The 25366-nt window shown below is 37.0% G+C and overlaps 1 protein-coding gene across 24 annotated transcripts in view; it reads right to left on the bottom strand.

Moving 5' to 3' along the window:
• Positions 1 to 451: 451 nt before the first annotated feature.
• Positions 452 to 25366, bottom strand: part of WDR47 (WD repeat domain 47) — a 66402-nt gene continuing 41487 nt past the window's right edge. For all 24 annotated transcript variants that reach the window (XM_082687561.1, XM_082687543.1, XM_082687551.1 and 21 more), the window contains 8 exons: positions 24491 to 24748; positions 20860 to 20935; positions 18810 to 18967; positions 17162 to 17331; positions 15385 to 15555; positions 14383 to 14514; positions 6866 to 7084; positions 452 to 1809 (listed from right to left, as the gene is read on the bottom strand). In XM_082687561.1, the coding sequence (XP_082543687.1) occupies positions 1667 to 1809; positions 6866 to 7084; positions 14383 to 14514; positions 15385 to 15555; positions 17162 to 17331; positions 18810 to 18967; positions 20860 to 20935; positions 24491 to 24748 (1327 nt within the window). In that variant the 3' untranslated portion in view covers positions 452 to 1666. The remainder of the gene's footprint in view (positions 1810 to 6865; positions 7085 to 14382; positions 14515 to 15384; positions 15556 to 17161; positions 17332 to 18809; positions 18968 to 20859; positions 20936 to 24490; positions 24749 to 25366) is intronic.

The following is a 25366-nucleotide window of genomic DNA, read 5'->3' as shown; positions in this document are numbered from 1 at the left end:
CTGGGATCAAGCCCTGTATTGGGCTCTCTGCTCAGCAGGGAACCTGCTTCCTCTTCTCTCTGCCTGCCTCTCTGACTCCTTGTGATTTCTCTGTCTCTGTCAAGTTAATAAATAAAATCTTTTAAAAAAAATTCAAGAAATCGATTGGGCGGGGGTTGGTGGGGATGCCTGTGTGGCTCACTTGGTTAAGCATCTGTTTTTGGTTCAGGTGATGATCTCAGGGTTCCAGGATCGTCTGCCACATTGGGTTCCTTGCTTGGCAGGACCTCTGCTTCTCCTTTGCCTGCTGCTTCCCCTGCTTGTTATCTCTCTCTCTGACAGATAAATAAAATCTTAAAAAAAAAAAAAAGGAATTGATTGTGGGGTTCACCCACTGGACCACACCACCTCCAAGTAAACTGGAGAAAATAACACTCTAAATTGAAAGTCACAGACACTAAGGAAAAGGATATTTTTAGGTGTCAAGAGGTCTTTATTGAAATAATAGCACGGTTACACTTCTAATATCCTTTCCACTTGTATACAATAGATTAAAAATGCTTGCTACATACAGTGCACAGACAGTTCAATAATTAGAACCAACTCAACAGCATTTGAAATAAATAAAATAGCCTATTTAATAATTTAAAGTAAAATTACTGTACAATATGAAAATAAAGATACATAAATGTTAGGATCTACAATGCCATAGGAATAAAATCATTATTCTGCATTACACAAAACAGTGCAAGAAACAAATCCAAATAAGCTTTTGGAGTGCAAAGTTTAAATTTTTCCATTTTAAATTATCATGCAGACATAGCATTTCAAACCATGCTATAGTCTATGGCAAAGTTTTTAATTTTTAAGAGGAAAAACACTAGCCAGTAAATTTACTGTACCATCAAGTGTTGCATCACATAACGCCGCTGCTCTGCTTCTACAGTACAGTTTAGAAGGGAGGTATCTTGTTGCATTCAAAAAATTGAAATTAACAAGTTTCTGAAGCAAACATATTTACCTTTAAATCCTGAAACAAAATAATGTGACAAGATAGTAATTATATCCCTGGGTTTAAGAAAAAAGAAAAGGCCAATACCACATCATGAACTAAGAAGCAGTTTTCCATCCATCTTTAAACTCTATAATGATCCTAAGCGAAAATAACCATGTAACTTCTGAGAGACATGTAAAATTCTGACCTCTAGCTGACAAGTGAGATAATATCATGGGAGTGTGAGAAAAGTAATTTCTGAACACCTATGTTTAATCTGTGTAGAACTTGGTTGCATTACATGTAATAATATGCTTAAAGTATAGTTCAATTTCAATGTGCATATAAAACTGTTATGTAGGCAAAGACCAAGGAATGCATTTAATACTAAACCGTAAACACATCTTCCACCTTGATGTGGAGCGCACACTGACAACGTAAGAGCTCTTCCGCAGGCTTTGGCAACAAGACTACATATAGCAGGTCACAGCAGCACGAGCTCACATGGAAGACTGAAAGCACTGCAGAATAACACCACCCGACGCTTCCTATCAAAGGGATACATGGTAATAAGGGGCCTCCTCGTGCTAAGCCACTTTCCGATCAGTCTACGTTCTTCAGTTTTATAATTTTCACAACTCAGTAGTCTGAAGTCTCTGTGCTTTCACTGCATAGATTGACACTGGGTGTACTCTATCCATTGTAAGTCCAGAGGGTTACAGTTCTGTCTGCAGAGGATGACAGGAAGGAAAGATCCTGGGTGTGCCATCGGCACTGAATCACTTTGTCTTTGTGCTCCCCCACCACCATGATAGGAAGCTGTTTAGTGAGATCCCCTAAATGGAAAAGAGAGAGACACTGATTTACAATCCAAAATAAGTATATGTCTGGATTTCACAGACTTCCCGCTACTTGAAGGCATTACAGTATACAAAGTCCTAAACTACATTAATACAGTTAAAGGTTTAAATAGGGATAAATTCTTTTAATACCTATGTTAAGCAGTATTTGGAAAAATATACACAGCAACATTTGACATAGCTGCCACTCTCTCCTTGATTTCTCTCTGACTTTGGTGCCACCATACCTTTGTTTCTTCTGCTGGTTTGCTGCTCCTGTCCCAGGAGGCAGCCTTTGGGTTTCCTGTTCCCTTTACACCCGCTTCCTATTGAGTTTCATCTAATACCTTGGTACCATGGCCATTTGTGTACTTATGACTCACACATTTCACTTCCATCCTTGACTTCTCATCTGAACTCCCGAATAGTATCCAAATAGCCATTCCATATCTCACTGGATTGCCTGATGGTCATCTTCATTTGTTTAAACCAAACTTGATTTTCTTGCCCAAACCTGTTCCTCCTCCTACCAGTTAATGGCACAATCTGGTTGCTCATGCCAAAAGCCTAGGAATCAGCATGCCTCTCACTCTCCTTTTTTAATCTAAACAAATTAAAATATGTCCCAAATTCAGTCACTACTTACCACCTCCACCTCTACCACCCTAGTCTAAGCTACCATCAGTCCTCACCTGAACTGTTCCAACAGCCTGATATTCACACGTATATTCCATTCTCCCTACCTAACTCAAAATTACCTTTTAAACAGATATCAATAGATACCAGATCACTCCATTTATTCTCCTACCTCTGATTTATTCTTGTCTCTCCCTCCCTTAGTTCTCTAAGTCCCAGACACATTGGGTTCTTGCAGTGTCATGAACATGCTGAACTCACTCATGCCTCAGCACATCCTGGCCTGGCTCGTGCCTTCTTATCATTCAAGTCTCTACACAAATGGCACTTCCCTAAAGAGACCTACTCGAGTCTACCTAAAATAGCCTTCTCGATCCACACAGTCACTCTCTCCCACCCTTGCTAATTTTTTTTAAAGATTTTATTTATTCGACAGAGATCACAAGTAGGCAGAGAGGCAGGCAGAGAAAGAGGAAGGGAAGCAGGCTCCCTGCTGAGCAGAGAGCCTGATGTGGGGCTCCATCCCCAGACCCTGAGATCCTGATCTGAGCCAAAGGCAGCGGCTGAACCCACTGAGCCACCCAGGCGCTCTCTCACAGCAGGAAAAACCTGCTTTGGCCACTGTCAAAGAAGTTACTGCCTGTGTTCTCTTCTAGTATTTTTATGGTTTGTGGTCTCCCATTTAGGTCTTTAGTCCATTTTGAATTTATTTTTGTGTGTGGTCTAAGAAACTGATTCAGTTTCTTGCTGTCCAATTTACAGAACACCATTTGTTGAGGAGACTCTCTTTTTCCCATTGGATAGTCTTTCCTGCTATGTCAAAGATTAACTAACCATATAGTTGTGGGTTCGTTTCTGGGTTTTCTTTTCTCTTGAACTATGTGCCTGTTTTTTTGTTTGTTTGTTTGTTTTAAAGATTTTACTTATTTACTTGACAGAGATCACAAGCATGCAGAGAGGCAGGCAGAGAGAGAGAAGCAGGCTCCCTGCTGAGCAGAGAACCCGATACAGGGCTCCATCCCGGGACCCTGGGATCGTGACCTGAGCCAAAGGCAGAGGCTTTAACCCACTGAGTCACCCAGGCGCCCCCCCTCGCTAATTTTTTAATAGCACTTAACCAATACCTGAAATTACATCATTTATTACTTATTTTTTATTTACCCCCAAAATGTAAGCTCCATCAAGGAGGAAGTTACCTTATTCATCTTTCTGTCCCTAGTCGATAGAAAATAAATATTTGCTTACTAAATAATTAAAAATAAAACTAGAGGCTGAAGACATAATTACACCAATTATACACTAAGTTTTTTTTTAATCTTTTATTTCTGAATAATGTGTTTATGGTGCCCTACTGATTTTTCAATTTTAGACATTGAATAATGTTGATAATCATCAAGCATTGAAATTGATAATCATTGAAAATTCTATTTTTCTTGAATTACTTCCATCCTCCCCTACTCTAAACTTCCTCTATCTAGCAAATATAGTTACATCATAATTTTTGTCTAGTTATTGTATATATACATTATTATGAAAATGTATATACACACTGTCCACAGCTGAACCACATAATGCATTATGGTTACATTTCCATTAAATTTTTTAATTGCAGTTAAAAAACACCTAACATAAAACTTGTCATCTTAATTCCCTCAAGTATATAGTTCAGCAGTGTTATGTATATTTACATTGTTGTGCGACCAACCTCCAGACCTTTTTCATACCTGAAATCTTCCCAATTTCCACTCTCCCCAGCCCCAAACAATCATCATGCTACTTTCTGTTTCTGTGTTTGACTATTATAGATACCTCATGTAAGTGAAATTGTATAGTATTTGTCTCAGCATACTGACCTCAGGGTTCATCTATGTTGTAGCATGTATGAGAATTTCCTTCCTTTTGTAAGGTTAAAAAATATTCCACTGTCTGCATATACCACATTTTGGTTATTCACCTGTCAATGTTTATTTGGGTTGCTTCCATCTTTTGGCTATTATAAATAATGCCACTATGAACAAGGATATACAAATATCTCTTTGAGACCTTGCTTTCAATTCTTTTGGATATATATCTAGAAATGGAATTGCTGGCTTGTATGGTATTTCTACTGTTAGTTTTTTGGAGGAACCACATACTGTTTTTCATAGTAGCTGCATCACTTTACATTCTCACCAACCACGCACACAGGACTTAATTTCTCCATATCCTTACTACACTTACTACTTTATATTGTTACTATTGTTTTTTATAGTAACCATTTCCCCAATGATTAATGATATTGATCATCTTTTTGTATGTTTTTTGTCCATTTTACACTAAGTTTTTTAAAGTAGAAACAAATAAGAGAACATAAAGCGTATTTTAACATCTGTCATCACTGAACTCAAAATGATTTAGTGTAGTAAATGTTTATTCTTTCAAATATTTTATTTTATTTAAAGATTATTTATTTATTTATTTGACAGAGATCACAAGTAGGCAGAGAGAGGAGGAAGCAGGCTCCCCCTGAGCAGAGAGTCCAATGCGGGGCTCCATCCCAGGCCCCGGGATCATGACCTGAGCCAAAGGCAGAGGTTTTAACCCACTGAGCCACCCAGGCACCCCTCAAATATTTTAAAATTACTTAATAAAATAAGACTATTTACTTGATTTAATAATTTGCTACAATTCACTATAAGTACTATAAAACTAAAATTTGAAAATGTTACAAAGTTGATTATACCAGATTAACAACAATAACAAAAAGATCTAAATATTCATAAAAATCCAAGAAGACAGCACAGGCAGTAATTTTTTCCTCACACTGGTAGTAGCAATATTTTTTTAGATATGTCTTCTAAGGCAAAGGAAACAAACTACTGGACTACGTCAAAATAAAAAGCTTTGCACAGGAAAGGAAACAATCAACAAAACAAAAAGACGACCTACAATGGGAGAAGATATTTACAAATGACATATCTGGTAAAGCATTACTATCCAAAATACATAAAAAATAAAAACAACTGAACACCAAAAAGCCAAATAAGCCAATTAAAAATGGGCAGATGACATGAACAGACATCCAGACAGTCAACAGACACATGAAAAGACGCTCAACATCACTAACCATCAGGGAAATGCAAATCAAAACCACAATGAGATATCACCTCACACCTGTCAGAATGGTAAATAAAAAACACAAGATAAAAAAGGTGTTGGTGAAGATCTGTAGAAAAAGGAAAGGAACCCTTGTGCACTGTTGCTGGAAATGCAAACTGGTATAGCCACTGTGGAAAACAGAATGGAGGTTCATCAAAAAATTAAAATTAGGATTACCATATGATCTAGTAATTCCATTACTGGGTATTTATCCAAAGAATTAAAAAACACTAATCAAAAAGAACCCTTATGTTTATTGTAGCATTATTTACAATAGCCATGATGTGAAAGCAATCCAAATATCCATCAGTAGATGAACAGATAGATAAGATGTGGTATACACACACATACACACAAATAATGAAATATTAACAAATATACATGATGAACTATTAGCCATAAAAAAATGAAATCTTGCCATTTGCATCTGTCCAAGATGGATGGAGGGTATAATGCTAAGTGAAATAAATCAGTCAGAGAAAGACATATACCATATGCTTTCACTCATAAGTGAAATTTAAGAAACTAAACAAAGAAAAAAAAGAGACAAACCAAAAAACCAGACTCTTAACTATAGAGAACAAACAGGTTACCAGAGGTGAAGTAGGTGGGGGGGATGGGTGAAACAGGTGAAGGGGATTAAGAATACAATTATACTTTTTTTATTTTTTTGAAGATCTTATTTATTTATTTGACAGACAGAGATCACAAGTAGGCAGAAAGGCAGGCAGAGAGAGAGAGAGGAAAGCAGGCTCCCTGCTGAGCAGAAAGCCTAATGCCGGACTCGATAGGGGCTCAATCCCAGGACCCTGGGATCATGACCTGAGCCGAAGGCAGAGGCTTTAACCACTGAGCCATCCAGGCGCCCCAAGAATACAATTATCTTGATGACCACTAGGTGATGTACAGAATTGTTGAATCACTATGTTGTATACCTGAAACCAATATAATATGTACACTAATTATACTGGAATTTAGTAAATAAATTTAAAAAGTTATATGTTGGGACGCCTGGGTGGCTCAGTTGGTTAAGCCGCTGTCTTCGGCTCAGATCATGATCCCAGGGTCCTGGGATTGAGTCCTGCATCGTGCTCCTTGCTGGGCAGGGAGCCTGCTTCTCTCTCTGCCTCTACCTGTTTGTGCTTGCTCTCTCTCTCTCTCTCTCTGACAAATAAATAAATAATAAAAAAGTATATGTGAATTAAATTAAAAAAAAAAGGCGAGATCCCAAATAGAATAAGAGAGACTACAAACAAGAAAAGAGGTCAATCTCCCTCACCTTGTAGGTCTGTCACCTTTATTTTCATATCATAGGATCCTGTTAGCAAGTAGTGAGCTCCAGGAGAGAATCGAACAGAGCGAACATCACTGGAATGAGGGTGATAACTTTGTACCATTCTTCCTCCTCTTATGTCATACAACATGCAGCTAGAATCTTCTTGTCCTGTGGCTAAGAGACGACCACTGGGATCTACAGCTACAGATGCCACTGCACTGCCTGTATAAAAGAAAGAATAAAAGTTTCATATGGAAAAGTCAATACAGCTCAACTACAACAGCTAATTATGTTCACTGAACCGTACACTAAAAATTTAATGTAGCTTATCAAAACTGAAAGAAAAATCCAAATTAACATTCAACCAATAAACACTTACATCCTTTTTAGAGACAAAGTATGAAGCAAGATCCTATGAGAATGAGAAAGTTTAATTTTTTGGTCACTTGGGAGAACCCCTTGGGATGCCGTTACTTATAGTGCAATAGTGCAATAGGTGAGCCACTTTTTAAGTGTCAGAAAACTCCCACAAGCTTACAGTCTAGTTAGGAGAACAAGAAATTAAACAACAAAATGTGTTTTTGGACACAGTGTAGGAAATGTGTCTAAGCAACACACCAGTGGAAACTAAATGACCATAAGTGCTGAGTCCACTTGCTGCAGCCCTAAATCTAGACGGTGCATTTTTAATGAGCGCAATAATGTCCGCCCAGGGGGTTGCAAAATGGTTCTCAGGGGATGAAAAAATCTTAAACATTAACAATAATTTGTAACCCTCCAAAGCTTAACCCCACCCAATAAAATCTTATTCCTATTATTTAATTTATCTGGTTAGGAAAAAATTTAATTTCATTTCTCTCCTTGCATGGAGAGGAACAATAATGAAGTTAAAATTGAAGAACACTGCTCTGGACATGGTAAAGAGTCTGCACTTTAAGCTAGGAGCAATCAAAAGGCACTGAAGTACTGTGAGCAAGGTATGGTGGGTTCTGGCTGTTGTGCAGACCGTGGACTGAAGGGGGAAAAGTAGGAATGCAGAGACAGTAAGGACGCTCTGCAGTGGTTTAACTGAGAGGTGGTGGTGGTTTATCCATTCTGGAGGCTAAAACAATACATTTTGCTTATTAATTGGTTATTGGAGGAAAGGAGAGAACGACAGAACCAGGGAGACTCTTTCCGGTACGAACAATGGGTGGTAGTAGCACTTAGGTAACGAGGTCTGAGGCAGTTTGTTTGAGAAGTCATGACTCAGTAGTTTAAGACATGTTAAGTTTGACATATCCTTTAAGATATCCAAAAGGACATGTCAAGTAGGTGGATCAGAAATATGCGCCTGGCATGTAGAATAGGTTTGGGCTAGAGATAAAGAGTTAAGGTCAGTATAGGAATTATACTTAAAGCTGGAGGAATAGAAATACTCACGGAGGGAAAGGGAGAAGACAGAAGTCCTGAGTCCTAGGGAATACCAAAATTTAAAGACTGAGCAGAGGACGAAGAACCAACAAAGCAGTTATATAGGAAGGTAAAAGGAGAGTGAAAAGCCCAAAAGAAAAGAGGAGGGAATCAACTTACATGTCCCTGAGAGCTGAAGTAAAATAAGGATTTAAAAGTTATTTTGACAGCAGGAAATTATTGGTGACTTTGGAAAAATGTAGCTTTTTAAAAAAGATTTTATTTATTTATTTGACAGAGAGACAGAGAACATAAGTAAGCAGAGCAGCAGGCAGAGGGACAGGGAGAAGCAGATTCCCTGCCGAGCAGGGAGCCTGATGTGGGGCTTGATCCCACGACCCTGAAACCATGACCCGAGCCAAAGGCAGACACCAGGTGCCCCCCAAAAGGTAGCTTTTGTTGGAGTAGATGTAGCAGGAGATAGATTGGAATAGGTTGAAGACTAAGGATGAGAAAATGGAAACAGCACATGTAATAGGACTTCTGAGACCTCTGGGTAAGAAAGAGCAAGAAATTAAGGTAAAAGATGTGAAGGGGATAAGGAGGTCAAAAGAGGAACTTTGGGGCATTTCCAATTCTAGGACATTTTTGTGTATCTATGGTAGAGAAGAAAAGAAGGGCAGATACAGTAGAGAGTGAGACAATGCTGCAAGAGAAAGGAGATGTCCAAAAAGTTTAAGTCTCTGAAAAGGAGAGAAAAGGGGCTGAAAATAATTTAGACAACTGGGGAGAGTTTGGAGGTAAGTCAGTGATAAGGGTATAGAAACTAAGCAAGCAAACAAACAAAAACCAACTCCAATTATTAACACCAAGAAAAACAAGAAGATATGAAAGAAAAGGGAAAAAAAGATATGAATAGCACTATAAGTGCTAAAACAATATAAGGAATGAATACTGATGTAACCAAAAATGGTACAACTATATTGAAAGAATGGGAGATAGAAGCATGTGAGGGGATGAGGAAAAGTGTGAATTGGAAAGGGATATAAAAAATCTTCATCTTTTACAGTGGTAAGAGAATAAATAACCCTAAAAAAAAAAACTATAATTGGAGACATGTTCTTTAGAAATATGAAAATAAGGGGCACCTGGCTGGCTCAGTTGGTGGAGCATGTTATTCTTAATCTCAGGGTCTCTACACCCCATATTGGGTGTAGAGATTACTTAACAAATAAAAGTTTTTTTAAAAAGGAGTATGAAGGGTGCCAGGTGGCTCAGTCATTAAGGATCTGCATTTGGCTCAGGTCATGATCTCAGGGTCCTGGAATTGAGCCCCACATCGGGCTCTCTGCTCAGCGGGGAGCCTGCTTCCTCCTCTCTCTCTCTGCCTACTTGTGATCTCTGTCTTTCAATAAATAAATAAAATCTTTTTAAAAAATGAAATATGAAAACACAACTCTTACAAAAGTTAAAAATGGATGTCTTGGAGAAATGGGAAATGAGGCAGTGGCTAGAGGACAGGGGACAATTCTCAGGGCAATGTTTTTTTTAATCAGCCTTACTGAACTATTTGGTTCTTTAAACCATGTTATGCATTAACTTTGGTGACAATGCAAACTAAGCTTTAACAAATCAGTGATAACATATTCATATATAAAAATATAATTGTACATGTGTGTATATTCCAGAATCAAGTTTGCTAGAACAAATTATATCTGGTTTGAATCAAAGTACAGAAAAAGGTCCATGTAGAAACTTACAAAACAATATAACAGATCAATGAAACTAGGAGCTGGTTCTTTGGGGGGGAAAAAAAAATAGATAACATCTAGCCAGACTTCTCAAGAAAAAAATCAAGTGGGATTTATTCCTGGGTTGCAAGGGTGGTTCAGTATTCTCACATCATTCAACATGATACAGCACATCAATAAGAAAAGGGATAAGAACCATATGATCATTTCAATGGATACAGAAAAAGCATTTGACTAAGTACAACATCCATTCATGATAAAAACCGTCAACAAAGTAGGTTTTGAAGGAACATACCTCAACATAACAAGGGCCATTTATGAAAAATCTAGAGCTAACATCATCCTTAATGATGAAAAACTGAGAGCATTTTCCCTAAAGTCAGGAACAAGACAAGGATGTCCACTCTTACCACTTTTATTCAACATAGTACTAGAAGTCCTAGCTACAGCAATCAGACAACAAAAAGAAATAAGCCATTCAAATTGTTAATGAAGATGTAAAACTTTCACTATCTGCATATACACACATAATATATATATATATATATATATAGAGAGAGAGAGAGAGAGAGAGAGAAGACTGAAAAACTGCTAGAATAAATAAAGTCATAGGATACAAAATATACAGAAATCTTTTGCATTTGTATACACCAATAATGAAGCAGCAGAAACAGAAATTAAGAAAACAATCCCACTTACAACTGCCCCCAAAATGGTTAAGATACCTAGGAATAAGCCTAACCAAAGAGGTGAAAGATATGTGCTCTGAAAACTATGAAAGACTGAAAATGATACAAAGAAATGGAAAGACTTTCCACGTCCATGTATTGAAAGAATCTTGTTAAAATGTCTCCACTACCCAGAGCAATCTACACATTTAATGCAATCACCATCAAAATACCCAAAGCATTTTTCACAGAACTAAAACAATTCTCTTTTTTTTAATATTTTATTTATTTATTTGACAGAGAGATCACAAGTAGGCTGTTGGGGGGTGGGGGGGAGGCTCCCCACGGAACTGAGAGCCAGATGTGGGGCTTGATCCCAGGACCCTGAGGTCATGACCTGAGCCAAAGGCAGAGGCTTAACCCACTGAGCCACCTCTTTTTTTTTAAGATTTAAAACAAACAATTCTAAAATTTCTATGGAACCACAAAAGACCTCAAATAACCAAAGCAATCTTGAAAAAGACAAGCAAAGCTGGAGCATCACGTTTCTGGGCTTTAAATTATATTACAAAGCTGGGGCCACTGGGTGGCTCAGGTCATGATCTCAGGGTCCTAGGATTGAGCCCCACATCAGGCTCTCTGCTCGGCGGGGAGCCTGCTTCCCCCTCTCTCTCTGTCTGCCTCTCTGCCTACTTGTGATCTCTCTGTCAAATAAATAAATAAAATCTTTTTTATTTTTTTAAGATTTTATTTATTTATTTGACAGAGAGAAATCACAAGTAGATGGAGAGGCAGGCAGAGAGAGAGAGAAAGGAAAGCAGGCTCCCTGCCGAGCAGAGAGCCCGATGCGGGACTCGATCCCAGGACCCTGAGATCATGACCTGAGCCGAAGGCAGCGGCTTAACCCACTGAGCCACCCAGGAGCCCCAATAAATAAAATCTTTAAAAAAAAAAAACAGATTATATTACAAAGCTGTCATCATCAAAACAATATGGTATTGGCATTTTAAAAAAAGGCACAGGGGCGCCTGGGTGGCTCAGTGGGTTAAAGCCTCTCTGCCTTTGGCTCAGGTGATGATCCCTGGGTCCTGGGATTGAGCCCCGCATTGGGATCTCTGCTCAGCAGGGAGCCTGCTTCCTCTCTCTCTGCTTGCCTCTCTGCGTGCTTGTGATCTCTGTCAAGTAAATAAATAAAATCTTTAAAAAAAAAATTAAAAAAACAGGCACATAGTTCAAGAGAAAAGAAAACCCAGAAACGAACCCACAACTATACGGTCAATTAATCTTTGACATAGCAGGAAAGACTATCCAATGGGAAAAAGAGAGTCTCCTCAACAAATGGTGTTGTGTAAATTGGACAGCAACATACAAAAGCAAGAAACTGAATCAGTTTCTTAGACCACACACAAAAGTAAATTCAAAATGGACTAAAGACCTAAATGGGAGACCACAAACCATAAAAATACTAGAAGAGAACACAGGCAGTAACTTGACAGTGGCCAAAGCAGGTTTTTCCAGTCTTCTGAAGCGAGGGAAACAAAGCAAAAATAAACTACTGGGACTACATCAAAATAAAAAAACATCTGCACAGCAAAGAAAACAATCAACAGAACTAAAAGGCAACCCACGGGATGGGAGAAGACATTTACAAATGATGTATCTGATAAAGGGTTAGTATCCAAAATCTATAAAGCACTTATACTACTCAACACCAAATAATCCAATTAAAAATAGGCAAAGACATGAACAGTTTCTCCAATTAAGTCATACACATGGCCAACAGACACACAAAAAGGTATCCATCATCAATTATCATCAGGGAAATGTAAATAATGAAATATCACCTTGTAGCTGTCAGAATGGCTAAAAGCAACAACATAAGAAACAACAGTATGAAGGTTCCTCAAAAAGTTAAAGATAGAACTACCCTACAACACAGCAATTGCACTACTAGGTATTTACCTAAAGAATACAAAAACAATCAAAGGAATACATTCATATAAAATGATATATTCATAGCAGCATTATTTACAGTAGACAAATTATAGAAGTAGTCCTTTGGACTTCCAGTTATGTAAGGTGTAATCAATCCATCGATTGATGAATGGATACACACACACACACACACAATGGAATATTACTCAGCCATAAAATGAATGAAATCTTACCATTTACAATGACATGGATGGAGCTAGAAGGTATAATGCTAAGTGAAAAAAGTAAAAAAGAAAAATACCACATGATTTCCATTCATATGTGGAATTTAAGAAACAAAATGAGCATAGGAGAACAAAAGAAAAAGAGACAAATCAAGAAGCAGACTCTTAATTACAGAGAACAGTGATGGTTACCAGAGGGGAGGTGGGTAGGGGCATGAGTGAGATGGGTGATGGGGACTGGGAGTGCACTTGTGATGAACACTGGGTGATGTATGTTAAGTGTTGAATCACTAAATTGTACACCTGAAACTGATATAACACTGCATGTTACCTAACTGGAATTACAATAAAAACTTAAAAAACCAAAAAGGAAACCCAGAGCACAGAATGAGCCTCAAGTGAAACACACTCAGCAATATTCACTGCATTGACACCAGACCCCAGTGAGTTGCATATTAACATGTGGCTGGTAATTTAACGGCACCTCTAGTCATAAATAAAGCATTCTTAAAATAGTAAGTAAAATATTCCTGATTTTAAAAAAAGGTCTATGGAGGTCAAGAGAATAGGCAAAGCATTAAAATAAAACAAAAACATCACCAAAAAAAGTAAGAATAAAAGGCAGGCAAAGCATTAAAATAAAACAAAAACATCACCAAAAAAAGTAAGAATAAAAGGCAGGCATTTTCACCTGGAATAGTGCCATAGAATTGCTATTAAAAACTACAATAAAAAAAAAAAAAACTACAACAAAAGAAAAAGGATTCTAAAATAAAGACAATGGCAGGATGCTGCATCACTCTTAGATACCAGTGTCTTAAAAAATGATAAAAGACAAAGAGCAGTACTATCACTTCACATGGAACAATCCAAAGTATATTGTTAAGTTTAAAATGTGAGGCATGTATTGTTATATGCTACCATTTCTGTGTGCATGTATACACATGTTCAAAGAAGACAGAAGATTATGATATATACAAACTTCTTGGTTATATACTTACGGATTATGTATAGAAAAATAAGTAAGAAACTGGTCTCTTAGGGAAAGACACCAAGGAACAGGACTGGAAGAAAACGATTTTGTTTAATTTCAATTTCTCCACTGTGTATGTATTAAAAAAATTTCCTTAAAGATCTGAATCCTAAAATAGCCCTTCTAAAATGCTGTGATGAGCACTAGGTGTTATATGCAACTAATGAATCATTGAACACTACATCAGAAACGAATGATGTACTATGTGTTGACTAACTGAACATAATAATAAAAAAAAGGGAAAAAAAGAATAAAATAAAATAGCCCTGCTAACATAATAAGTGGGGAATAATACTTAATCTCCTGGGCTTCAAGTTTCCTAAACTGAATTTTATTTTTACAAAGAAATAAGAGATGAATATATTTTGAAAGAATTTAAGGTAATCAATAAAATATCAAGTATCTCTTTGTTTCTGTTCTTTTTTAACATATGTTTAACAGGGGAGAGAAAGTAGGTAAGTGCAATTTACAAAGTTTCTTTCTCATATAAACTCATTTAAATTCCAGAAAAACCTACCAGTTCCATGGAATGTTGTGCCAACAACACGAACACAGCTTGGTACCCGAAGATCCCAAAACCTAACAGTCTTATCTTGGGAACCAGATGCAATCATCCAGCCACTCCAGGTATAAAGTGCTAAAATATGGCCTATAAAAGATCATATACTCAGTTATTACTGTGGAACAAACAGTACTTTTCCTTAATACATTCAAAGGTAGGTGCTCATTATTGGACATGGGATGATCTGGTTAATCAAATATACTGGCAGGTAGAGATTTTCCACATGTATCAAATATATTGGCAATTTTCTTTTCTTTTTTTTTATTTATTTGTGAGAAAGAGAGTGAGATAGAGAAGCAGATTCTCTGCTGTGCAGAGAGCCCAATGTGGGGCTAGATTTCAGGACCCTGAGATCATGACCTGAGCTGAAGGCAGACAGTTAATCGACTAGGCCACCTAGGTGACCCTATTTTGGCAATTTTCATAAAACCAAAATCCAATAAAATGTACAACATGAAAACCATACTAAGCAATCTGTTTTGTCTTTCACTATTTCAGGATATCATAATTAGTACTGAAAAAAATTATCATCTGAAATTACAGCAAATTATGGCAAAGCAAAGGATTGTGGGGTTAGAATACTGGCTTTGCAAGAGACAGACTTGAGGTCATATCTCAGTCCCGCTATGTTTAGTTGTAAGATACTGGTCAAGTCTTGTCTTTCCAAGTTTTATTTATTTCATATATAAGATTGAGATAAAACTTCGTGACTTATAAGGGTGTTGTGAGAATTAAGTTAAGAAATTATCTGTATAGCAAAGGATTTAGCACACCAGGGGAAATGTTATTTATCATTACTGTGTTGTTATCCAAAGTTCCCAATATAAATTTTTAAAATAAAAATTTCCTGTCTTGAAGAAGTCCCTTTTGATAAAATATACCCCATTAATGAAAATGCAGAGGGGGAAAAAGCACAGGTTGAACAAAAAGAAAAGTAGCATCGAAGATATCACATACCAGTATGTCCACTCAGAGCATGCAGGCCCTGTCCTCTTTGACAATCAGTTGTATAAATGTTACAATCCCCTGCTCCAGCACTTATCAAAATAGCTCCACCACTTTCTGGGCCTTCCATAAATGCCAAGTCTCTAATTGTCCCATCATGCATACTAAATTCCAGATCCGGTCCTGAAACAACAATAAGAATTAAAAAAAAAGATGCTGCTCAACTTACTATGATAATTTGAGATTGTTAAACTGTCTCAAAACTAAGCAAGAATAATTGTAGAGAGGTGTGGCTTATATTTTCATTTAGGGATTAATACTATAATCAATTTCACTTTACTGAGAAAAGAATTTGAAGTGTTTTTCTGATTGTTTTTTTTTTTAAGATTTTATTTATTTATTTATTTTGTCAGAGAGAGAGAGAGAAAGAGCGAGAGCAAGCAAGCATAAGCAGGCAGAGTGGCAGAGGCATAGAGAGAACCAGGCTCCCCGCTGATCAAGGAGTCCTATGTGGGACTCCATCCCAGGACCCTGGGATCATGACCCAAGCCGAAGGCAGTGGCCCAACCAACTGAGCCACCCAGGCATCCCTGGGTTTTTTTATTTTTTAAGATTTTTTAATTTATTCACTTGACAGAGAAAGCAAGCGAGAGCATGAGCTGGGGAAAGAAGCAGGCTCCCCAGCTGAGCAGGGAGTCCTACTCGGGGCTTGATCCCAGGACCCCAGGATCATGACCTAAGCCAAAGATAGACACTTCACCAGCTGAATTACCCATGAACCCCAGCAAAGAAATACTGGGGCACCTGGGTGGCTCAGTGGGTTAAAGCCTCTGCCTTTGGCTCAGGTCATGATCCCATGGTCCTGGGATGGAGCCCTGCATTAGGCTCTCTGCTCTACGGGGAGCCTGCTTCTCTCTCTCTCTCTCTCTCTCTCTCTCTCTCTCTCTCTCTCTCTCTCTGCCTGCCTCTCTGCCTACTTGTAGTCTGTCAAATAAATAAGTAAAATCTTTAAAAAAAAAAATCAAAATACTGATTCAGTTATCATCATTCCTTTTTTAAAAAAAGATTTTGTTTATTTGACGGACAGAAATCACAAGTAGAAATGAAAGAGAAGACAGGTACTCTAACATATTCATTAATGCACTGTTAGTAGTTATTTAAAAATTACCTTTCGGGGCACCTGAGTGGCTCAGTGGATTAAAGCCTCTGCCTTCAGCTCAGGTCATGATCTCAGGGTCCTGGGATCAAGCTCCACATCGGGCTCTCTGCTCAGCAGGGAGCCTGCTTTCCTTCCTCTCTCTCTGCCTGCCTCTCTGCCTACTTGTGATCTTTCTGTCAAATAAATAAATAAAATCTTAAAAAAATAAAGTTACCTTTCTAATAATAATTTTTAAAAGATTTTATTTTATTTGAAAGAGAGAGCATATGCAGGGGGAGTGGCAGAGGGAGAGAAGAAGTAGACTCTACAGTGAGCAGGGAACCTGATACAGGGCTGGATTCCAGGACCCCGAGATCATGACCTGAGCTGAAGGCAGATGCTTAACGGAGTGAAACACCCAGGCATCCCTGATAACAACAATTTTCTAATTATTAGACAACTGTAAGAACTTACCAAAAAAAATCAATCATGCCTTATGAAGGCAACTAAGCAACTATAATATAAAAAAACTCTCCTTAAGGCTATATTCTTAGATTATACTGAAAATAATACAAAGATACATAAAGCTACAACATTGGGAAAACATTAAGAATACACTGGTAAGCTACTGCTTACATACTTGGGACCTACCTGTTGCATTACAAGTCTCTGCATTGAAGGGCAGAACTTTGACATATTTGTCATTGGATCCTGTTGCTAATAACTGTCCACAAGGACTCCAGGCCACACAGTAAATGGATCCTTTATGATGTTTATTCCTTTTAAAACGTACCACTGGCTGCTTAGGGATGTCATGTGCACTAAAAAGAAAAATTATAGAAAGACTTCAATTTCTTGCTTGCTGAAAGAAATAAAGTTCTATATTATTGTTGTTCTTGAGGGAGGGAGCAAAAAAGTAGCAGACAACATGTCAATAACAATTTTCAAAATCTTGGAAGAAATAAATTTAAAGCAGATTTAAAATCCAAAAGTAAAATTATGAACTATTCTTAGACTAACCTCTTATTTCAGACCACACAGGAAACAAGATTATTTTTTTAAAAGTCTCCATTTCACATATTTTTCATGGATTTTAACTCAAACACAGAAGAATTGAAAAAAAAAATACTAATGCTTCCAAATTCAGAAAGTTCAAAAAACATTAAACATATATGGAGCATCTGATAGAGGCTGAGGGAAGGTAAGGGATGAATAAAAAATAAAGGAAGCAGAATTCTTTCTGGAGTTTCAAATCTGGCAAGGGTTGATGTCATGACTATCCACATACAGTAAGGTAGATTTAAGTGTTCTAGTCCAGTTAAAAGTACTAGGCCTTAAAGGACAGAAGAATAGCTCCAGTGAAGATAATATATAGTAAGGAAAGTGCCAGCCCAGTGTGCAGTATGGGAAACAGCCTATGGGGCTAGCAGAGAGAAGCCCAGGGCATTCTGAAGACTGAGTGGGATGGATACTGTAGCAGGTGAGGAGCTACAGGCATGGCTGTGGAAGGTCCTGAATAGCCAGGCTCCTCAAGAGTATGGCTTTTAATGGGAGTCAAACATTGGTTTAATGGAATAATAGCATCTTTTTTTTTTTAAACTAACATATAATGTATTATTAGCCCCAGGGGTACAGGTCTGTGAATTGTCAGGCTTACACACTTCCCAGCACTCACCATAGCACATACCCTCCCCAATGTCCACAACCCAACCAACCGGAGTAATAGCATCTTATCCACACTTTAAAACACAGCCTAATATTAGGATACTAAAGATTTTATTAGATATGATAACATCAAATCTATATAAGAAAATGTACATGTTTTTGGAGATTCATCATAAAGGATGAAATGACATCAAATTTACCTTAAAATACTTTAGCAAACAAACAGAACTGATGAAGCAAATGTGACAAAAATCTTGACAATTACTTTATTTCACTGTACTATTCTCTACTTTTGCATATGTTTGAAAAGTTCCATAATTAAAAACAGAAAAAGAAGACTGATAAATTGCCAATACCTAGAAGGTGCTTAATACTGATCTAGAAAATAGATCATATCAAGATTCTTTTTAGTTGCATATATAATTCATGGCCTAATCAAAATGGACAAAAATTTACAAAATTAGTCAATAATTCTTATGTATATTTCTTAAGCATTGAAAATAAAATTTAAAGACTTAATAAAAGAAAAAGAAATAAAAACTGAATGCTACCAAATGGCAATTCTGAAAAAGGAACCGATATATCTAAATTAAAAACTGAAGCAAGAATGATAGTACAAACCAACTATCCTTACCTTGGATCAATTACTTCTGGATAGGCACATACTCTCAGAGTTTTTGAATTTGAGCCTACAGCATATAAACCACCACCTGGATGAAAAGCCACTGCTCTAACAGCTTGTGTGTCTTCTAGAGTATTAATACAAACAAACTGCTTTTTTGATTTATCATCCTGTGGAAAGAATAAATATGAAAGTCATCTTAGGAAAAAATGAATTTGAAAGAATTCATCTTTAGCCTATTTTACATTCATTTTATTACTTCACATTAACTACCTATAATCACATATTCTTTTAAATGGCAAATTCAAATTAACCCAAATTTTTCTGCTTTTTGCTGCCCATTGCTGAACTAAGTTCAGAAAGCTCAGAAACATTCAAAGCTTTCTTTGCTTACTATGACAAAACATAAGACTATGCATTCTCATATAAAGTTATCTTTAATTATTAAGGAAAAAATAGCTCAGGGGTGCCTGGGTGGCTCAGTGGGTTAAGCCTCTGCCTTCTCCTCAGGTCATGATCCCAGGGTCCTGGGATCGAGCCCCACATCGGGCTCTCTGCTTGGCAGGAAGCCTGCTTCCCCCCTCTCTCTGTCTGCCTCTCTGCCTACTTGTGATCTGTCAAATAAATAAATAAAATCTTTAAAAAAAGAAAAAGAAAAAGAAAAAATAGCCCACACATATAACTTTTATAAAATTAACAGAATATCATTTTTGTTTCTAAAAGTAGGAAGTATAAGACTATTATTAATCAATCCACTTCCTCTTGGGTGGGGTAGGGGGGATAGTTTACCATTATCTCCAGCAATGAATAGTTCAATATTTCAAACTGAAATTGTAAAATACTCTTTTAAAATTATAAAAATGATTTTAATCAGAACACTAAATTTGAATCTCATTTTAATTTAAATTGTCAACCTATCTGGTCTCTGCTGAGGAAGGCAAGTTGAAGCAGTTCTATATAAGTTTTGATGGCTCTTGCTATTAGTATCATTTGTAACTAGCTTGCTACCCTGACCACAAGGGACTGAACCTGGAACAGGGACCTCTAGACTGGGTGTAGTCAATAGACCTAACCAAATCCTGCCTTCAGGAAGTATGAATGTCAAGTATACAAACAAAGGCAAGTCACTTCAGCTCTATATCAACAAAGAGTTTATTATGCCTCTCCCTACACAAAATTTTATCTATTCATGGAATAAATACATCCTCATGGAGTATAAGGGGAAAACCTGGTGGGTCATACTATGTCTCTCTTAGATAATTGAATTCTCTTATTACTCATTTGAATTTATTTGGTTAGAAATGCTATATCTTCCATTAATCCACATGTAAGAAATTTGCCAAATGAACACCAGTGATAGATAAGAGAAAAAGAGAGGTAAATAACTGATTAAATGGCCACTAGCACACTAATAATCATAAAGGGTTGCTTTAGAACAGATGTGGCAGACCCATCAGTTAACTTTATTTGCTCTTCTTCCGTGTGTTTAAATATTTTAAGAAACTTGTAGATATTTTTAAAATAGATTTCACATAAAAAATCTACATTCTTATAATTTCTTGAAAATCAAAAGAACTGGAAACACTAGATAAGCATATTTCTTTGCACAAGGGACAAATACTCTTATGTGCTTATCACAATAGTCAACTTTATTCATTTATGTTACCTGTCTGGTTCCATCAGCATCTGAAATAGTGTCTTTGTGTATGGGATTAAAGTTTGAACTAAAGAAAATAAGGTAGCTGTATAGTAGTTTAGGGAAGAATGTCTTGTTCCAAAGCAAAAAACAGCTGCACTGATGAGAAGCCCAAAAGAAATACCAATAATATCTAAACAAATTAACCATAGGGTTTTCAGAGAGTAGTGCACAGCCCCAACTCATGAGTCAAGATTGCAATTATAAGTATTATAAGCTTTCATTTATCCTTGCAACAAATAACATTAATAATAATGATTATTTCTAAAAATGGTTTTCTATGAATTGAGAATTCCTTAGCAATATCTGCAGGTATATATAAAAATAATAATGAAACCTCCTTCCCCAAAGCATTAAAAGCATTACCTCTTCCCCTCTTGACCTTGATAGATTCCCTGAAGAATCTCCAAGAGGTGGCTTAATGACTGAATGTTCTGATGAGCTGTGTGAATAGAAATTCAAAGTTTACTCTGAATAAAACAAAAATATTTATCTTTCAACCTCAGATATATATATAGATAGATAGATAGATAGATAGATAGATAGATAGATTTTTTTGGGGGGAGGGGGCAAATGACCCGCACTAACCCCAGTCAAAGTAATTCTCTGAAGCCATTTATTAAGAGACTCTGGGATTGGGGCGCCTGGGTGGCTCAGTGGATTAAGCCGCTGCCTTCGGCTCAGGTCATGTTCCCAGGGTCCTGGGATCGAGTCCCGCATCGGGCTCTCTGCTCAGCAGGGAGCCTGCTTCCTCCTCTCTCTCTCTGCCTGTCTCTCTGCCTACTTGTAATCTCTTTCTGTCAAATAATTAAAATCTTTAAAAAAAAAAAAAAGAGAGACTCTGGGATTCAGTGACACCATACACAGTTGTAAGGAGCAAGTGAGAAGCCATTCTGGAAAGGAGATTAAGTTAAAGTCTACAAAGTCTATAAATTTACGAAGCTTTCCCCTGCTGAGTTCTAGAATCCTGGATGCTATATTTAAATGTCACCCCAGGCAGGAACTTGGATTGTTCTTTAGGAAAATTATCTGGTCTAAGATAAAAGATTAACAGGAAGTGACATCTGAAAGTCTTCAATAAAACAATGTTTCCCCTATCACTTTTTGTCATGGAGACCGATCCATCTATATACATAGCCTTCCTTCCAATCAGCTTTTTTTTTATGCCTCACTCTTTACAGATAGTCAAAGATTTCCAGATACTTGAAGAAAGCCTCCTAGATAAAAGCCAGAGACTAAAACAGAAAAAGTGGAGTGCCTGGGTGGCTCAGTTGGTTAAGTGTCTGACTTTGGATCAGGTCATGATCTCAAGGTCCTGGGATCAAGCTTCAAGTCAGGCTCTGTGCTTAGTGAGGAGTCTGTTTCTTCCTCTGTTCCTCTCCCTGCTTATACACCTGCGTGAGCACGCTCTCTCAAATAAATAAAAAATATTTTTTAAAGCTTTTATCTATTTATTTGAGAGAGAGACAGAGAGAGTACAAACAGGGGGCGGAGGAGGGAGCAGGCATCCCACTGAGCAGTGAGCCAGATGCAGGGCTCCATCCCAGGACCCAGAGATCATGACCTGAGCCAAAGGCAGATGCCCAATGATCTGAACCATCCAGGTGCCCCTCAAATGAATAAAATCTTAAAAAGAATGTATATATGGAAAAAGGCATTTGGTTTGTATTTCCCTGATGATAAGTGATGTCAAGCATTTCTTCCTGTCTGTTGGCCATCTGTATGTCCTTGGGAAAATGTGTATGTCTTAAGCTCATTTTTATTTATTTGTTTTTGGGTGTTGAATTTTATAAGTCCTTTACCTATTTTGGATACTAACCCCTTATCAGATATATCATTTGCAAATATCTTCTCCAATTCCAAAGGTAACTTTTTAGTTTCATTGTTTCCTTCCCTGTACAAAAGCTTTTCATTTTGATGAAATCCCAATGGTTTATTTTTGCTTTTGTTTCCCTTGCCTCAGGAGACTTATCTAGTAAGAGGTTGCTATAGCAGATATCAAAGAAGTTGCTGCCTGTGTTCTCCTATAAGATTTTAGTGGTTTCTTATCTCACATTTAGGTCTTTAATCCACTCTGAATTTATTTTTGTGTATAGTACAAGAAACAGGTCCAGTTCTATTCTTTTGCATGTTGCTGTCCAATGTTCCCAACACCATTTGTTAAGAGACTAACCTTTTCCCCTTGGTTATTCTCTTTTGCTTTGTCAAAGATTGACTATACACTAGATTTATTTCTCAGTTTTCTATTCTGTTCTATTGATCTATGTATCTATTTTTATATCAGTACCATCTTGTTATAATTGCTATGGCTTTGTGATATAACAAAACTACAATGAGATATCACCTCACATTTGTCAATGGCTAAAAGCAACAACACAAGAAATAGCAGGTGTTTCCAAGGATGTGGAGAAAGGGGCACCTTCTTGCACTATTGGTGGGAATGTAAACTGGCACAGACACTCTGGAAAACAGTATGAAGATCCCTCAAGAAGTTAAAAATAGAACTACCGTACAATGCAGCAATTGCACTACTAGATATTTAACCAAAGGTGGCAAAAACACTAATTCAAAGGGATACATGCATATAAAATAATATGTTTACAGAAGCATTACTTACAATAGCCAAATTACAGAAGTAGCCCAGGCGTCCACTGATTGGTGAATGGATAAAGAAAATGTGGTATATATACACAATGGAGTATTATTTAGCCATTTAAAAAATAATGAAATCTTGCCATTTTACAACAACTGGATGGAGCCAGAGATTATTACGCTATGTGAAATAAATCAGTCAGAGAAAGACAAATACCATATGATTTCATTCATATGTGGAATTTAAGAAACGAAACAAATGAGCAAAGGGGAAGAAAAGAGAGAGGCAAATCAAGAAACAAACTCTAATTACAGAGAACAGACTGATGGTTACCAGATGGGAAGTAGGTAGGGGAAGGGTTAAATAGGCGAAGGGGACTGAGAAATGCACTCACTATGATGAGCCCTGGATGCTGCATGTAAGTGTTGAATCACTAAATTGTACAACTGAAACCTGAGTGGCTCAGTTGGCTAAGCGTCTGCCGTCAGCTCAAGTCAATCCCAGGATCCTGGGATCAGAGTCCCAAATCGGGCTCCTTGCTAAGCGGCGAGCCTGTATCTCCCTCTGCCTGAGACTCCCCTGCATGTGCTCTCTCTGATAAATGAATAAATAAAATCTTTTTTAAAAGAAAAGAATAGATGAAGCAACTTATATGTGGAATTTAAGAAACAAAACAAATGAGCAAAGGGGGGAAAAAAGAGACAAACCAAGAAACAGACTCTTACCTATAGGGAACAAACTGATGGTTACCAGAGAGGAGGTGGGTAGGACGGGGAAGGTTGAAATAGGTGAGGTGGATTAAAGAGTGCACTTGTAAGGATTTTTAATTAAAAATTTAAAAAAAAAAAAAGAAGAAGAATAGAAGAAGAAAATACTCCTTAACTATTCCTATTGCATAAATTAACACTGTTTACAAATGATAGCCAGATAAAAAATCTTCCCCAATTAGTGAAAACACAAATATGCATGATGTCTTCAGTTGCTGTAACTGTCAGAGCTCCCAAGAGGGTCTTGCTGCAATCATCCCAACATGCTATAAAACACCATGTGCCCTCAAAGTCCATGAATTAAAGTATTATTTGTTGAAAGGTACCAATGGCAAGAAAAAGGAAAATCAGGGAGAAGATAAAACTAAGATCTCTGAGTAAAATGACTTATAAAAAAGAGAATCATCTTAGAGGTAGTGAGAAAGCAAAAATAAAAATAGGAGAACAAAAGCTACTAAGAAATTCAGAAGTCAATAGAAGAGAATACAGATAAATAGACAGATCAGAAAAATATTTGATATGTAAGGGTCTCCAAAAACTTTTATTTGTAAGACTCCAAAGAGAAGTTCAACTTCCTAGGTTTCCAAACATTAATAGGATGTTAATATTTCCAGGTGTTACAAAATAAAGTACTTACATTTGGTTTCCACAAGGTGATTCCTCAAGAAAAGGTATGTGATTCGTTGATCCAGGATTACGTGGGGTGCTTGTGTGAATATTTGAAGCATCATGTGTTAATCTCTGACTGGAGTCTTGGGGTGGTGTGGCAAAACTAGTTACAGAGGAATTATTAGATCCATTGCTTTTGCTCCCATTACATTGCTGGTTGAGCACTGACATCTCACTACCAAGGCTATCCATTCCAATATTTAATTCACCAAGCTTTTGAATGGACCTAAAAAATAAAACAATGTAATTACATTAAAATGAAAAACTTAATCACATTATTAACATGTAGAAGGGAGAAACCTAGGTGGCTTGGTCAGTTGAGTGTCTGTCTTGGGTTCAGGTCATGATCTCGGGGTCCTGGAATCAAGCCCCCACTTTACGCTCCCTGCTCAGGGGGGAGTCTGCTTCCTCCTCTCCCTCTGCACCCCCCCCACTTGCACTCTCTCACACATGCTCTTTCTCTCACAAATAAATAAATAAAATCTTTAAATATATATATATATATATATATATATATATGTAAGATTATAATTTTGAGAAGGTAAATACAGGAACATATAATAAATAAATGGTAAGTTCAGTAATAAAGTTACCATCATTGCCTTAAGACATAACTAAGATACTGAAAGATCCAAATTTTCCTACAGTATCCCCAGTGCAGGATACAGGTATTTTACCATAAAAATTTTTAAAAAAATTTTCTTCTCCAATATAGCTTTGGTTTAATTTTCAATTTGAAACTTAAGTTCCCAAAAAGTCAATAAAAATATCACCACTATCAAAATTTCTCACCAACAAAACAAAACAAGCCATTTTCATCTCGCTAGTAATATCATACCAACTA

Source organism: Mustela nivalis, assembly GCF_964662115.1.
Source record: "Mustela nivalis genome assembly, chromosome: 10".
Classification (NCBI taxonomy): domain Eukaryota; kingdom Metazoa; phylum Chordata; class Mammalia; order Carnivora; family Mustelidae; genus Mustela; species Mustela nivalis.
The sequence above is the reverse complement of the archived record's forward strand: the minus strand, read 5'-3'. Positions and strand labels throughout refer to the sequence as shown.